Source organism: Phasianus colchicus, chromosome 1 (genome assembly GCF_987193195.1).
Source record: "Phasianus colchicus chromosome 1, bPhaCol1.hap1.1, whole genome shotgun sequence".
NCBI lineage: Eukaryota > Metazoa > Chordata > Aves > Galliformes > Phasianidae > Phasianus > Phasianus colchicus.
In genome coordinates this window covers 69,757,305-69,772,772 of record NC_143436.1, presented here as the reverse complement: position 1 = coordinate 69,772,772, position 15,468 = coordinate 69,757,305, and the positions used below count along the sequence as shown (strand labels likewise).

General features: G+C 39.2%; 1 protein-coding gene across 5 annotated transcripts in view; it reads left to right on the top strand.

Annotated features, from left to right (window-relative positions):
- The window catches only part of SCUBE1 (signal peptide, CUB domain and EGF like domain containing 1), a 202,773-nt gene that overhangs the window by 20,054 nt on the left and 167,251 nt on the right, over nucleotides 1–15,468 (top strand). For all 5 annotated transcript variants that reach the window (XM_031597213.2, XM_090146961.1, XM_090146972.1 and 2 more), the window contains exon 3: nucleotides 13,598–13,726. In XM_031597213.2, the coding sequence (XP_031453073.1) occupies nucleotides 13,598–13,726 (129 nt within the window). The remainder of the gene's footprint in view (nucleotides 1–13,597; nucleotides 13,727–15,468) is intronic.

Genomic DNA, 15,468 nt, shown 5'->3' with positions numbered 1-15,468 from the left:
AAATTGTTTTTAAAAAGCATACTCAATGCACAGCACTATAGAAAAGAGAAGGAAAATAGGAAATCCCCATTACTGTTGTAAGAAAAGTGGAATATAAAATGATTCGTATTATAAATTAGTCAAGTTGCAGACATTAATACACTACTCTTGGTGAATTTATTCTGAAGTCTTAAGATATGAGGGTCTTCTGTTTCACTGAGTTTAATGAACCACCCATATTCTTATTTTCAGAAGGTTTTTTATTATAGCTGTTTTACCATCATGTGGACCTACCTAGTGCTAAAGCATCAATGGAATAAATCATTTAAAACTGTAGACCCGCTGTCAGAAGACTTAACTTTGCTGTACAGAGATTGGCATCTCTGCTGGAACACATAATCTCAAATCCAAGAAGGTTGAAAACTGTGTGAGTTGTGTAGTAGCCTCTCATACCTCTTGTGGCCTTAGCTGTCTCAGCCTGGCTGTTAATCTGCCAGGAACAAATGAAGCATGAGCTATATGGTATCAATAAGTCTTCTATTTTACTCAATGAGAGCTGCCACTGACTCTGAAATAAGCAGGGGGGAATAGCTGCCTTCAGTTCTCCCGCATGAAGGTCCTTGGGAAATAAGTTAATATTCATCCTGTGACTGGTAATAAGAGAATCCAATTCAGAGCTGAGGCTTGGGATTGTTTCCTTCTGCCAATGGACAGAAATTTAAAAATGAAATGCAAAGGAATGCTGGAAGTAAACAACTGGCAAATGAGGGAGGTGCTCAGAAAGATGGCAGTATGAATCAAGTAGTTTCACATTTTTAAACATCTTCCTCAACGTTTTTAGATGAATATTTCAATATGAAGATCTAGGAATAGCATTCTAGTGTGATTTACTGAAAATGTTCTTGTTAGGATGTGTGCACACGAGTTGTGGCAGTAAGGCACACGACTGTTCCCCCATTTGATCTCCAAGAACTTGCAGGATTAGATGTGGAAGCAAACGTTTGCCGTTATATTAAAAGAGGGAATTGTGATGGAAATGGCTGTGATTTAGAAGTGGTGGGAAAAATGCTGTCAAACGTTATGTTTCACATTCATAGCAGCTTGTGAACAGGAAATTTCTCTGCTTGAGCTTGTCGGGCATGGCAGCTACTAAATAAAGACAGACTCTAAAATGTTATGTGCTCTGCAGGTATCCATCTTTATTTGGGTATCTCACTTGCAGTTCAAAGAACTTGTAACCAATCTGTTTAAATATCAATTAGGAAAAATGTCAAACCACAAAAAACTATAATCAAGAGTTCAAGATACCTAGTGTGGGGAGATAATATTTTTGTTTTTATCTAGAAAACTGCTTTAATTATCCATGAACGGGGCTGGAATGGTCCCAGATCAGTTCCCACTGTGCCGATTAGGATGACAAATATTGCATAACGATAATGCTCAGGTATATAGATAAAAAATGTATTTGTTCTCTAGGGAAAGAGTTCTGGTTATTTACTTTTTCTTCTTTTTTTTTTTTTCTTCCATAAACGACTGTAGCTGTCAAAAGTCTTCAGACCCCTAAAATTCTTAGCAAAAAATGTTTAAGACACTAGTGTTAATGCAGTAGGAAAATTTGTCACTTAAGTGGTCAGGAACTCTGCAGAGTCCTAAATGAAGACTATTCTGTGATATCTGTTTGATATCCTGATCATTGCTGATCCAGGAGTGTTAAGTACACCACCATAAAACATATTTCTGTGGCCAGCAAACTGTACCAGGTGCTTGCAGATTCTGAGCATTCTGTTCATGTTCCTTTTTATAATTAATTCTTTAAAGCAATTTGTAGTCCTCTGTACTTCAGTGATAACTTTCCATGGATAAAGTACAGGTACACTGAAGCAGTAATACCTGCAGGCATTTTGAAAGAATGAATCAAACCGGGGAGTCTTTTGTCTGTTCTCAGTTTGATGGGCATACCAAATCAGATGCCCAGGGATGAAGTTTCAGTGTGAAAATCTCCAGCTACTAAAAACTTTCTTCTAACTCTTTAAAGTAGAATTTTAAGAAGGGAAATGCAGAGAAAATCACAGAATTCACAGAAAATCACAGAATTGCCAGGGTTGGAAGGGACCTCAAGAATCATGAATCTCCAACCCCCCTGCCACACGCAGGGCCACCAACCATTCCACCTAATGCTAGACCAGACTGCCCAGGGCCCCATCCAACCTGGCCTTGAACACCTCCAGGGATGGGGCATCCACAGCCTCTCTGGGCAGCTGTTCCAGCACCTCACCACTCTCTCTGTAAAGAATTTCCCCCTGACGTCCAACCTAAATCTCCCCTCCCTTAACTTAAAACCATTTCCCCTTGTCCTGAAGAAACTGTGAAGGGGAAAGTGAATTTAAGAAAAACGTAAGGAAGTCTCCAGAGATTGCTTTTCTTATCAATGAATAAATAATGTGATTGACATCCATCATTCAAATGTACGTGTAGATTATAACCATTCAGCTACTGCAGAATGTTTGCATTTCCACAGTCTATTGCCTTGTTCCATTTAACACTGTGAGTTGGGCCAGTGGAGCTCTGCTTATAGCACTGGAGGCCTGATCTTGTCTAGCATCTTGGGTCTTTGCATGGGACTCTTTAATTTTTCTTTTATATGCCAAGTGATTATTTAAAGATCACTTAGTAAAACTTTCAAAATAATAAGTAAAAACACATCTACTGGTTTTTTTTTTACAGCTGCTAAATTCAGAAGTTCGTGTACTTCATTGCCTCTTCAGAAAAGGCCTGCATGTCTGTAAGCCTCTGGTTTGCTTTTTCCCCAAAGCAGTCAGTCCAAGTCCTCCCCAAGAAGGGAAGGTGACCCTCTTAAGGCCGTCCTTACTCTTTGTGACTGTTAATAAATTGCTTTGATCAGTATAATAATAGGAAAGAAATCAGACATAGAACATCTATGTCCTCTCTAAGTAAGGAGATAGATAACAGTTGTGATTAGAGAAAAATAATATAAATAAATATTTAAACAGTCACAGCCTACAGTCGGTGATTAAATGGGCTCATGTCTTATCTAACAAGTGCTTAATAAATGTTTTAGGCAAGATAATTTGAGACTGCAGTGTAAAAAACATGCGTTTGGTATGGTTTAACCAGCTAGGCATACACTTGCATAATTTGTTTCCCTTTCTCCTCTTCTGGACAAAAACTTTAACAAGATAGAAAGTACGATGAATTTTATGCCCAACCTACACCTAATAAAAGGAAGCAAGTTAAACTGCAACAAACTGCTTGATGTTTTCCAGGAACCATGTGAAATGGCTTCCAGAAAAACACCCAACAATGCCACAGATTGCATCCAAAACATCTCCATTCAATTGGCATGACATTTTCATTTTTACTGCTGTTTTTATATTGGAAAATAGTGCTTTGTGACATTCTTGAAAAAAGTTGTAAAACTGAGTTTATTTTTTGTTTCTTTGTGAATGCACTAATGGGAAAAACATTGGAAGGACAATACTTTTAGTAGAAGGGCTTTTGAGAGATTTATGCTGGGGAAAAAAGCCCTTCATATTAATTAGCCTATTGTACCTGTTCTATTCTTTCTTTTCTGTGCTGAGAAACATCAAGCTACTTACTCTGCTTTTACTCCATTCCTATCCTGCTCACCCTTGACCTTGGTTCTTAGAGTAGTCCTAATGGCTATCAAATTTTACAGTTTTCTTGGGCACAAGCATCTTGAAAATATCATGACAACCTGAAAGCCATAAAAACTGCACTGTGTGTTCCTCTTTGATTCATTAGATCGTAATGTTTTGAAGGTCACAGCATCTGAAGAATAAAGATGTTAGCATTTATGAGTATTAAAAAAGTACGTCAGTGTCTCAGGATGCAATAAATGATAGATTTTAATTGGTTTTCTCTTATGGCAAGAAGTGATTTAGGAAGTTTTTCATGGTAAGGGAATTTTGGAAATGGATTTCATTAAGGTGAAGGTCAAGGTTTTGTTTGGAGTAGAAAGAATTTGAATGAATTACATTTTCTTGTTTCTTGTTATTCCATTACTTTTTCTTAAAATTTGGGCATAGAATAGGATGCCAGTTCAGCTATCGCAGAAGTAAAGAGGGGAGCAGAGTGTCAGCAGTTAAGGTCAGCTTGGATAGAATTAGTAACATTTTCTCTGTTGATATTCAAACCCCTACTCGAGTCATCTATTGCAGATGTTAAGAGCAGAACACTGGAAGTTCAAATTATTTTGAACATGTGGAAATTTGCCGATGATAAACTCCTTGAGAATCTAATCATTTTAGTACCACTGCTCTGGTTGGACATTTTCCAGGCAGAGCTGAATTTTTGGTAAATTTGGGTTGTGCTTAACTGAAGCAGACCTTAACCTGTGAGATTTTTTTTTTTCTGGCCTTCAAATCTGGAAGTGGTTCCCTCATTAAGGAAAGTACAACTTGATGTATGAAATACAAATGCCTTAAATAGTTCGGGTTATCCAGGGTGTGTGTAACTGCTGAAAGTATGTTAAATATAGGATCTGCCAAAGAATCAGAGTGTGTACAAATACTGCCATGTTGTTGTTTTTTTTTGTTTGTTTGTTTGTTTAATCATTTAGTTCGGGGACCCCAAAAGCCATTAAAATAAGATGCTGATCTGATTATGGTTCAGGACTTGACATTGTTAGTATTGTTGTCTGTCTGCACGTTACTTCATTTCTGCCTGTTTCCTTAAAAGTAAAGTAACGTTATTGATGCTATGTTGCTGCTGCTTCTGAATTTGGAAGTGGGAACAAGATAATTAAGTGCTGATCCCATCTCTGGTATCTCTTTACCGTGAGTCTCTTCCTGGCTCCATAAAGCCAGTGAAAAAACTGCCTTGATTTCCTTGGGGTTGGGATTTCACCTCTGACCATGTCGCCTCTAGATACTACAAGATCACTGCTTTTCTCAGCATCTGAAAACAAGGTCGCATGAAACTACACAGTGAGGAAAAACAGCTCTCCTTCTACTCTAGTCTTAATCGTATAGTATCTGGAACCTGTTTTTCTTTTTGTTATTATTATTATTATTTGTGGAAGTGAAGATGCTGCTTTAGTCCTGAGAGAAGCAGTGACCAAAACTCAGTAATGAATCCATAAAAATTCTTGAAGGCCTTTCAAGAGGGAAGCCATTAAAATTGCAAAATATTACCACATGGAAATAAGTGTTCCAGCATTTTGCAATGTCCTTTGCTGCATACCAGTTCTGGATAAGCAGGCAACATATGCAACTGCAGAACAGTAGTATGCACAAGATGACTGATGATACAGAATCCTGCAAGTGATATCTTTTGTCCTCTATAGGTAAAACAGGTGGGCTGCAACCTCTCACCAAGCAAGACTTTAAATATAATGTTCCTCTGGCAGTGTTTCATTTAAAGTGGCAAAATGAATAGATGAAGATAATAACAGAAGTACTTTTCTCTTTAGATGTTGAATAAACATACAAATTTATCCATTGAGATATGCTAGCAAGGAATATAGTATTTATTTTTCTAATTGTTTTATGGATCTAACTCTTTAGGAAATACCCTCAGCTCTGTAACATATCTGTATGCTAAGTTTTGTTCATGGTTCTCTAATTTAGAAAAAATTGATGTGAGCAGACAGCTTCCTTTGGCTATTTATTTTAAAATGTCCAAGCACATAAATTATTCCTTTCAAAGTCAATTGCAATTTGTGTTTACTAAATTAACTCCAGATTCTTCCTTACATTAGTTGTCTTGAAATACTTTCAAATGAACCCATATTTTACCCTTTTCTACCCCTATTTTGAAGTACTACTGCATGGTGACTTTTGGGACCTGTGTCCTTGATAAGTGTCAAGGTACAGGTTTTTAGAATGCATGCTTTCCCATTTTCTGTAGAAATCTGTAAAGTACAACACTGAAGGCTGAATTTGGCTCATTGACTTTCAGCGCTCAGCCATTCTTCCCCTTGCATGCTAATAGCCCGAAGGCTTCTCCAGCAGCTTAGCTGTGACACCAATCCAAAATTTGTCAGTTCCACACAGACGTTTCCTTTGATTTCAGTGGCTTTGCCCATAATGGTCTGTAGCTGTGCTGACAAATACATTTTGTTTTACATGTTGTAAGGATTTTTGGACATCGAAGAACTTAGTGAATGGCAAGTGGTTTCATTAAGACTGGGAAAGAACTTTGCTGGAGGTGGTTTTTATGCTTTTCTGGGACAAAGTCTGTGCAGCCTTCTAGCAAAGATTGTTAGTGCTTGGAAAAGATGGCTAGCAAACAGCAAATTTCATTACATCAGGGTGAAAGTGATTAGACAAAATGGAAACTAGCGTTTTCCTCACTCAGTTTGGCAGTTTGGTTTGTATTTTGGACATTAGTTGTTATATAGTGATGCGTCTTCTACTTTCTGCTGAAATCAGAAAACTGAGTTACTGTGTTAGCAAAAGCAGAAGAGATCAATTCTTGTTTTACTCTGAACTTTTCTTAGCCAAGTTGTTTGTGCTCCTGGAAGATTTGCTTCTGGAAGTTTATAAATCACAGTGACTCTGTGGCACTTCTGAGAGAGCCATCCCTTTGCAGAATACACAAAAGAAACACATTTCTGTGCTGTTGTGAGTCTCACTTAAAATGCTAGGATTCTGTCAGACAGCTGGCCAGGTTCTTTAAAAAATGTTCTCAAATCCTTGTATAATAGTGTCATTCTGGATGTACCCTTCAACTCACACCATCGTTTGTTGTTGATGAAGGAGGACAGCAGCAGTGCATGGAATTGCTGCATTCCCTAAAGATGCTGATAGTTCTTTCCCAGCTGCACAATAAGGCTCACCTCTGCTTTCCAGAAGGATATATATTGTACTATCCAAGCTTCTTACATCCTGAGAAATAATTGAACCTGCGCAGTTCAAGAATCAATAAGCGATCTTTTTATTTCTCTCCCCCCATTCCCTGATAATGGTATATTTTAAAACTTTTGAAACAAGCAGTGCATTTACAAGATTTCCCAAACAAGTTCCAGAAAGGTCTTGCCCACTAGCAACTGAAAATGTGGTTGTATACATCCAGCTCTGGCCTTGGGAGTTGCTGTCTCATTTGAATATGGTAAGCCCAAGTAGGTTTTTTGCAGACTATATCATTGTTTTAAATATTCCTATATCTTCTAAGCCTGGAGTATTTAATATTTTTTTTTTTTCCTGGGGTCCTATAATTGCTGCCATTGTAATTCCGTATGAAATGTATTCCTCCTGGAGAAAAAACTGCAATACTTTTCTCAGGAAACCTATTCCAACCTTTTCTTTACCACGGAATCACAAAACAGGAATCTCACCCTCTGGCTTATGTTGGTTCCCTACAGCAGGTTACACAGGAAAGCATCCAGGCTGGTTCTGAATACCTCCAGAGAAGGAGACTCTACAGCCTCTATAGGCAGCCTGTTCCAGTGATCTGTCACCCTCAGAGTAAAGAAGCTTTTCCTCACGTTCAGATGGAACTTCTTACTTCCACTTTGTACCCATTGCCCCTTGTCCTGTTGCTGGGCACCACTGAAAGCAACCTGGCTCCATTCACTTGACTCTGTCCCACTAGATATTTATAAACATTGATCAGATCGCCTCTCAGTCTTCTCTAGGCTGAACAGTCCCAAGGTTTTCAGTCTTTCCTCATATGGGAAATGCTCCAGGCCCCTCATCATCTTTGTTACTTTACTGGGTTCTCCAGAGGTTCCCTGTACTTCTTGATCTGGGGAGCCCAGAACTGCATGCAGCACTCCAGATACGGCCTCACCAGGGTAGAGAAGAGGGAGAAGAGAACCTCCCTTGACCTGCTGGCTGTGCTCTTTTTAATGCACTATCAGTCACTCCAAGAGTTGCCTATCTGCACGGCTAGAATTATCTGGATTAAAAACTTTGACAGTATTTTGCCAATCTGGATAAAACTGTTGGCTTCCAACTGAGAGCTAGACTGCAGCAGATCTTGCTAATTCAGCATTGCATGTACTGCTTATTTTGTTCTGTGTTATGGCAGTTCTTTCATGATGAATAACATTTTTAAGTGATCAAACGCTACAAAAACTTTAAGGATAGTTGAAACCACAAAATTAATGGAAACAGCTAGCTTTCTGCTTAGAGCTGTTTGGAGCCCAGAATTCAATTAACACCCAATTCTGTCAATTACAGGAGGAAAACAGTAATAGAATATGATCTAAACAAAAGGAAGCAAACAGCTGGCCCCATAGCTAGAAATCTTGAGTTTTACTGCAGATAAAATTAAGAGCAAGCCTACCGTCCTTATGTGTTTGAATGTACTCCTATTGCGTTTATTGCTGTATTAGGCTTACTGAGGAAACCATATCGTGCCATGTCACGTGTAATATTCTGCCTGTGAACTACAGTTTTCAACACTCTCCATTGAGGTATTCTTTAAAGAATGTCCCCTTTCAAGATGGAGTGGTGTTTGTGTTGTTTGCTGGTACTGTGTCTGCATTTCTCTTGGAGCAACTGGAGCTTGAAACAAGTTCGACCTTTCAACTTTGTAGGCCTTGTACAGATTTTTGGTTGAGGTTTGTTGAATAATTTTTCTTTAGAGATGGTTTGCTTTATTTATTTATTTATTTTGAAAATCACCAGCCTTATCCTCTTGGTGTTTTATTAACAGTACTGGACATAGCAATTCCAGTCAGCCAACAGATGATGTCTCTTAAATGACATGATGTTTTTGGAGGGGGAAGACACACCAAAGAAACCCCACATCATGTCTCTTAAAAAAAAAAAAAAAAAAAAAAAGGACAACATTTAGCTTCGCTCCTTGTTTTCCTTGTTTTGTAGCCTTCTTGGGGTACAAAAGGGAGAGGAAGTCCTCTAACCATGTGGGAAAATTTAACATAACTGGAACTTCTTGAGAAAAAGAGGTGGAAAGAATCTGTCTCTTTAGTTATTTTTTCTGGTTGAGGTATCTGTTAGATTACCCTTTCTGGAACTTAAGTATCCGTATTGCATCAGCACCTTGAGCTCCTGATCATGGTGTAGATTTTTAGAAATCAATATTATATGAAGGAAAAAACTTTACATTACTTTAATCTTTGTCTCTTTGGAAGGCTCTCCTGTCACTTACTTAAAAATATAGTCCCACTTGATTCATTGTTTGAGAAAAGGAAATAAATTCATCAGGGCACTGTGGTCTGATGAACGTAACAACTGATCGCACTTTCTTCTGAATTCCTTCTTCTGAAGAAACTTGGTGCTGGATGAAAGTTAGAAGGGGCCTAATAAGCAGTAACTGATTTTCTGGTTATTGTTTTCCGGAAAAATCACAGAGGAAGCTATTTGTTGCCATACTGGACTCTGGAAGGTAGAGTACATCCACAGGCTGTGCTGACATGGGACTTGCACAACTAATGGATGGAAATTCTTAGTGAAAGATGGGAACTCTGCAAAATAGAGCAATGATTGAAAGATTGGAAAGTTTACATTTTAGCAATGGGCAGTATTTTTATTAGGAAGAACCTGTCTCCACTTCCTTATTTCCAATATTTTTGTTGTGCTGAATGCTGATTTACAAAAAAAATATTCACTGGTTTTGCGTTGAAGTTAAATTAATAATTCCCATTTTGAGCTGCTGAGGAGATTGTAGAGGAAGGCCTTCAGAGTTGTTAGATAGAAGTGAAAAGAGATGTAAGCTACTCTGAGCTCAAGGGAGATTTTCAGGATAGGCAGACCTGAGGGGGGTGGCTTGGAAAGAAGCCGAGGGGAGGACCTCTCCCTCCTCTGGTAGACCATTGAATCATTAAGCTTGGGAAAGACCTCCAAGATAATCTGTTCCAACCATCTATCTACCGCCAATATTGCTGGCTAGACTATGTCCCTAAGTACTACATCTACCTAGGCGTAGTACTACATCTACCTACTACATCTATGTTAGGCGTTCCTTAAATACCTCCAGGAATGGTGACTGCACCACCTCCCTGGACAAAATGTTTCAATGCCTCACCACTCTTTCTGAGAATAAATTCATCCTGATATCTAATCTGAGTCTCCCCTGGCACAGTTTGAGGTCATTCCCTTATGTCCTTTTGCTAGTTACCATGGAGAAGAGGCTGAACCTCACTTTGCCACAACTTCCTTTCAGGGAGTTGCAGAGAGCAATAAGGTCTTCTCTATGTCTCCTCCAAACTAAACAATCCCTGTTCCCTCAGCTGTTCCTCATGAGGATTGTGCTCCAGACCCTTCACCACTTTTTTTGCCCTTCTCTGGACACACTTTAGGGCCTCACTGTCTTTCTTGTAGTGAGGGGCCCAAAACTAAACACAGTACTCGAGTTGCAGCCTCACCAGTGCTGAATACAGGGGGACAATCACCTCCCTGCTCCTGCTGGCAGCGCTCTTTCTGGTACAAGCCATTGGCTTTCTTGGCCACCTGGGCACACTGCTGGCTCACGTTCAGGTCAGCATTGACCAACACCCTGAGATCTATATCCACCACACAGCTTTCCAACCACTCTGCCCCAAGCCTGTTGTGTTGCTTGGGGTTGTTGTGACTGAAGTGCCACACTTGGTTTTGTTGAACTTCACCCTGTTGTCTTCAGTTCAGCAATCCAGCCTGTCCAGATTCCTCTGTAGGGCCTTTCTACCCTCAGGCGGATTGACATTTCCTCCCAGCTTGGTGTCATCTGCAGATGTACTGAGGGCACGCTCAATTCCTTCATCCAGATCATTAATTAAAGATATCAGACAGGATAGGCCAGTACTAACCCCTGGGAAATGTCACTTGTGAGTGGTCACCAGCTGGATTTAACTCCACTCATCACCACTCTCTGGGTCTGGCCCTCCAGCCAATTCTTTACCCAGCAAAGGGTGTAGCTGTCCAAGCCATGGGCCGACAGCTTCCCCAGGAGAATACTGTGGGAGACGGTGTCAGTGGCTATGCTAAAGTGTAGATAGACTACACATTGACAGCCTTTCCCTCATCCACTAGGCGGATCACTTGATCATACAAGGAGATCAGGTTGGTCAAGCAGGACCTGCCTTTCATGAAACAGTGATGGCTGGGCCTGATTCCCCAGTTGTCCTGTACATGCCGTGTGTTCTCACTCATGACGGTCTGTTCCATTAGCTTCCCCAGCACCAAGGTCAGGCTGGCAGGCCCGTAGTTCCCTGGATCCTCCTTATGACCTTTATGGTAGATGGGAGTCGCATTGGCAAGCTCTCCATTTGTCCAAGATCACTGATAGATGGTAGAAAGCACCTTGGCAATCACCTCTGCCAGCTCCCTCAGCACCATTGGGTGGATCTCATCTGACCCCATGGACTTGTGACAGTCCAGGTGGAGTAGCAGGTCTCTAACTGTTTCTGTCTGAATTGGAGGGGTGGGGATGGCTATTCTGTACATCAGCCCAGATTTCCAGGTCAGGAGGCTGAGTCCCCTGAGCATAAATGGTCTGATCATATGTCTCAAAAGACTGTGCAAGGAAAGGCAAACTTAGGTTCGAGCTAAGGGCTGGAAATGTGTGAAGATCCCCTGGGTGACTGAGTTCCAGCTGTCTTTTCGGAAGCATTTGGTTTTCCCAGACTACCTTGCTGTTTTGCCATTGTGTCTGGGTATGATACCAGGTAGCAAATCTTTTCTGGTGGTAATTTTAGAAGTTTTTTGTATTTCATTTTAATCCTAAAAAGTCTGTGTGAACCTAGTACAGAAATACTGCAGCCATCTTTGCAATGAAAGGCACATTTGAAATGCATGACCAGGATAGTTTTAATGTACCAAAAGGTGATTTCCTGAGGATTATTTTAACTCTGCATCATGCAGCATGTAACTTAGGGACAGTAGCTAGCAGCTTTGGTCTAGCATGCCATAGATTTAGAGCTGATAGCAGGACAGAAGGCTGTCTGTAATTATTTGTGAATTTTTAGTTGGCTGATGTGCACTGCTGAATGATTCATATCAGCAATTGTAGTACTGACATCCCATCTGTGTGTCAAAATATAATTTGTAGAAAGAAGAAAGTTTTGCACTTTCTAGAATGAGTGAAGAAGTGATTTTTATGTGAGTCAGGAAAGATCATAGAAGACTTGTTTGCATTTGAAGCTGTCACAAGGTTATCTATATCTATCTGTGTCCGTGACAGAGGGACAGCAGGTACACAGGCTGGGGGGGTGTCAATAGTTTATGGGTCAGTTCGGCCCAGTTCTGTGACTAATGGAGCAGGAACCCATGAGTCCATGCCCTGGGAAAAGGGAAAGGGGAAAGGAAAAGGGGAAGGGTAGGGAGATGGGCCTAAAAACAGAACAGCAGCAACAATCTGAGGAGGAAAATTAATTTACTAAATATGATATCAGAATGCAAAATAGCACAATATAATACAATATATAATTGAAACTGAGGCTAATAAATCAAATAAAATGAGAGAGAGAGGGTCCAGAACAGAAGGCCTTACTCTGAATTGAAGGTGAAACGGCTGGGGAGCGCACCTAGGCAGCAAGAGAGAGAGAGCGAGTCCTGTGAGATGCCAGAACCTTTATCTTCCCCTCTGAATGCAGAGTCCTTTGGGGTATGAAGTTCTTCTCTTCTGAGAGCCAAGTATTTGGAAAATCGGTGGTTCATGGAAATGGGGCGTTAACTCTTTAACTCCCAGTGCTTTACATGATGTTATGATGTAGAATACCAATAACAAAAATCATAAGACCATGACAGTAGCAGAATGCATTTCTTGCTATTCATGCTGTTTTTCAAGATGCATGCCAATGTACAAAAATAATTTAAAATAATCTAGCATACTTTCTAAGAATAAAATTTTAGATTTTGTTGTTGTTGACATATTTGTATTAATATGGAAAATTTTAATAGGACTTGTTTTCTGGGGTAGGAGAGGAGAGACAAAACTATACCGTGTTATCAAGAGCAGTTCCATGGTGCTCAGTGGATAGTGACAGCTATTTCAGAAATTGTGCTTTTCAAGATTTACTGCAAGAAAAGCAGCTTGTTGTTGTGAGAAGTTGTGAGGAGTACATCATATCATCATTATACTGAGAAAACTTTTTTTCTGGTTAAAGAAAACATGCTTTCCTCTTATGTATTATGCCATGTTAATAGTATGTTTCAGATAGTTGTTTTTACTACCAAGTCAAACATTTGACGAGGTGGTGGAGTCACCGTCCCTGTCAGTGTTCAAGAGGCATCTGGGTGAGGAGCTACGAGATATGGTTTAGTGGTTTGTGGTAGCAATGGTAATGGGAGGATGGTTGGAGTAGATGATCTTGTAGGTCCTTTCCAGCCTTATGATTCCATGTTTCTGTGATTTTAATGCTTTGTCTGCTTGATTATTTAAAATAGAAAAATACAGTTTAAAGAGAAAAATGTACACAAATCACTTAAAAAAAATAAATCTGGCAATATATAATTGTTTCCTCTGTTGATGCTACCATTACTTTGGACAGAGTGTGCTATGCTGAAACTTGCTGAATTTAGTCTCATACAATCCGCATTTATTCTGTCAGTAATTCTCTTGGATGAATTATGCAATATGAGTGTATACAATAATTAGGATCATACTTGTATTCAAACCTATGTTTGATTGGAGAAATTTTTCTCTTAGAATTATCTTTTTACAGTTTTTTCCCCCTCCTTTTATATTTTAGATATTGATGAGTGTGAAAATGACTTCTACAATGGGGGTTGTGTCCATGAGTGCATCAACATTCCAGGCAACTACAGATGTACGTGCTACGATGGGTTCATGTTGGCCCATGATGGCCACAACTGTCTTGGTAAGTAGTGAATGCTGGAAAGAAAGTTTCATTTCATGGCTGTAGCAAGAGTCTGATGTTTTGATTGCATTTTATTTTGTAAAAAAATCTGATTCAGATCCAATTGAAGAAGTTGAAATGTGCCCACTGACTCCAGTGTGATTTAGACAAGATCCTTAAAGTTGGCACTCATCATCCTAACATACTCCAGTCAGATTATCTGTTCCTAACGCTTTAGGTCAAGGTGGTGGGGCTTTTTAAACAAAGCCTTTGCTGGACACTTGGGTTTCTTTTTTAATGGAAGTAATCTGTCCTATTCTCTTTGATATATTTTGCCTGTTTCTTCCAAATTTTGTAATCCCAGTCATTTATTTAAAGCTCACTCCCCACCCTTTTTTCCTTCCTAGGGTAACATATTTCAAGGATGTTCTGTATGAACATAGATTACTAAGTGTTAGAAGTGCAAATTTGTGTTGTTTTGTTTGTTTGTTTGTGTTTATGAAGGAGTACTTCGACAATAAAACAAGGCAGAAGAGTAGTTATTAATAGATGTTTACAAAGGGAATGGGCACAGTCCACTAACTTTACAAAAACAGGTTCAAGATGTTAGTTGCTTCAGCAGCTTTTAGGATTTAGGAATTTTGATTCATGTTCATTGCTTTGTTTTAAATAGGTGGATCTGATCCAATGTACTCCAAAAAAAAACCCACTTGTTTTGTTTAAATTTCTTCACACCAACTGCCTGGAAATGAACTTTGATCACTACATCCAGTTTCTCGTACCTGCTTGCTGGGTAGTTATTTTAGTTATATCTTAGTGCCTAGTGACTATCTTTCTCATTATTCCCAATATAAATGCGAGGAACACTGTTTGTTCGGTCCCAAATTCGTTTTGAGTTGATGTGCATAAAACAGTGCAGAAAAGGGATATTTCATCTGTGTTCTGCAGCACTTTCACTGTGGTAGAAGCTGATGTTCTTTGCAAGAAAAATAAGGCAGTTATGTAGCAGAAATAATAATGTCCAGTAACATCAGTCTGCACTCACTAAAGCCATGGAACAGCTAGAATTTCTGAACAAATTTCTGGTTAGCCTTTCAGTAGATGTATTTCATACTTCGTTCATTTCCAAACGAAGTAATATTTATTCAGATGGATTATACATCCTGACCATTGACAGGTTTTTGACGCAAACTTCCAAATTTCATTTATCATAGAACAGACTAAATAGATTTATATGTGTAAACCTGAGGTGGCCAAATGATTAATTGTGCAAGAGGTATTTCTTACAAAAAGAGCAGCCAGCCATTCATTTTCAAAAAAAAAAAAAAAAAAGAAAAAGAAGAACTCTATTTATATTAATGTTCACATATATCTCTTAATAAAACAGGACACAAGTAGTTCAGCTATTTGGAATTCAAGTAAATGTGTAGATATATTGTTTCTAACAGCTTGCTAGTATCAACTTCGTTTCCAGTTATTCCCATAGAAGTAGGGAAAAATATAGTGGCAATTACGAACAGCAAAATGAGTAACCTGATAAAAGATGAACCTTTCAGATCTGTGGGATTGTCTTGGACCCATACTATGTTGTTCTTCTCTGATCATGCAAGATACAGGCTGGATCTACAGAGATAAATGGATTTCTAATTTTCTTTTCATAGATTTCTACTTGGTTTTGACACAGATAGGGGAAAGACAATAATATAAACCACTGTTTATACAGGTGGTATAAACACTGTTTAACAGGAGGCTCTGGTTCCAAG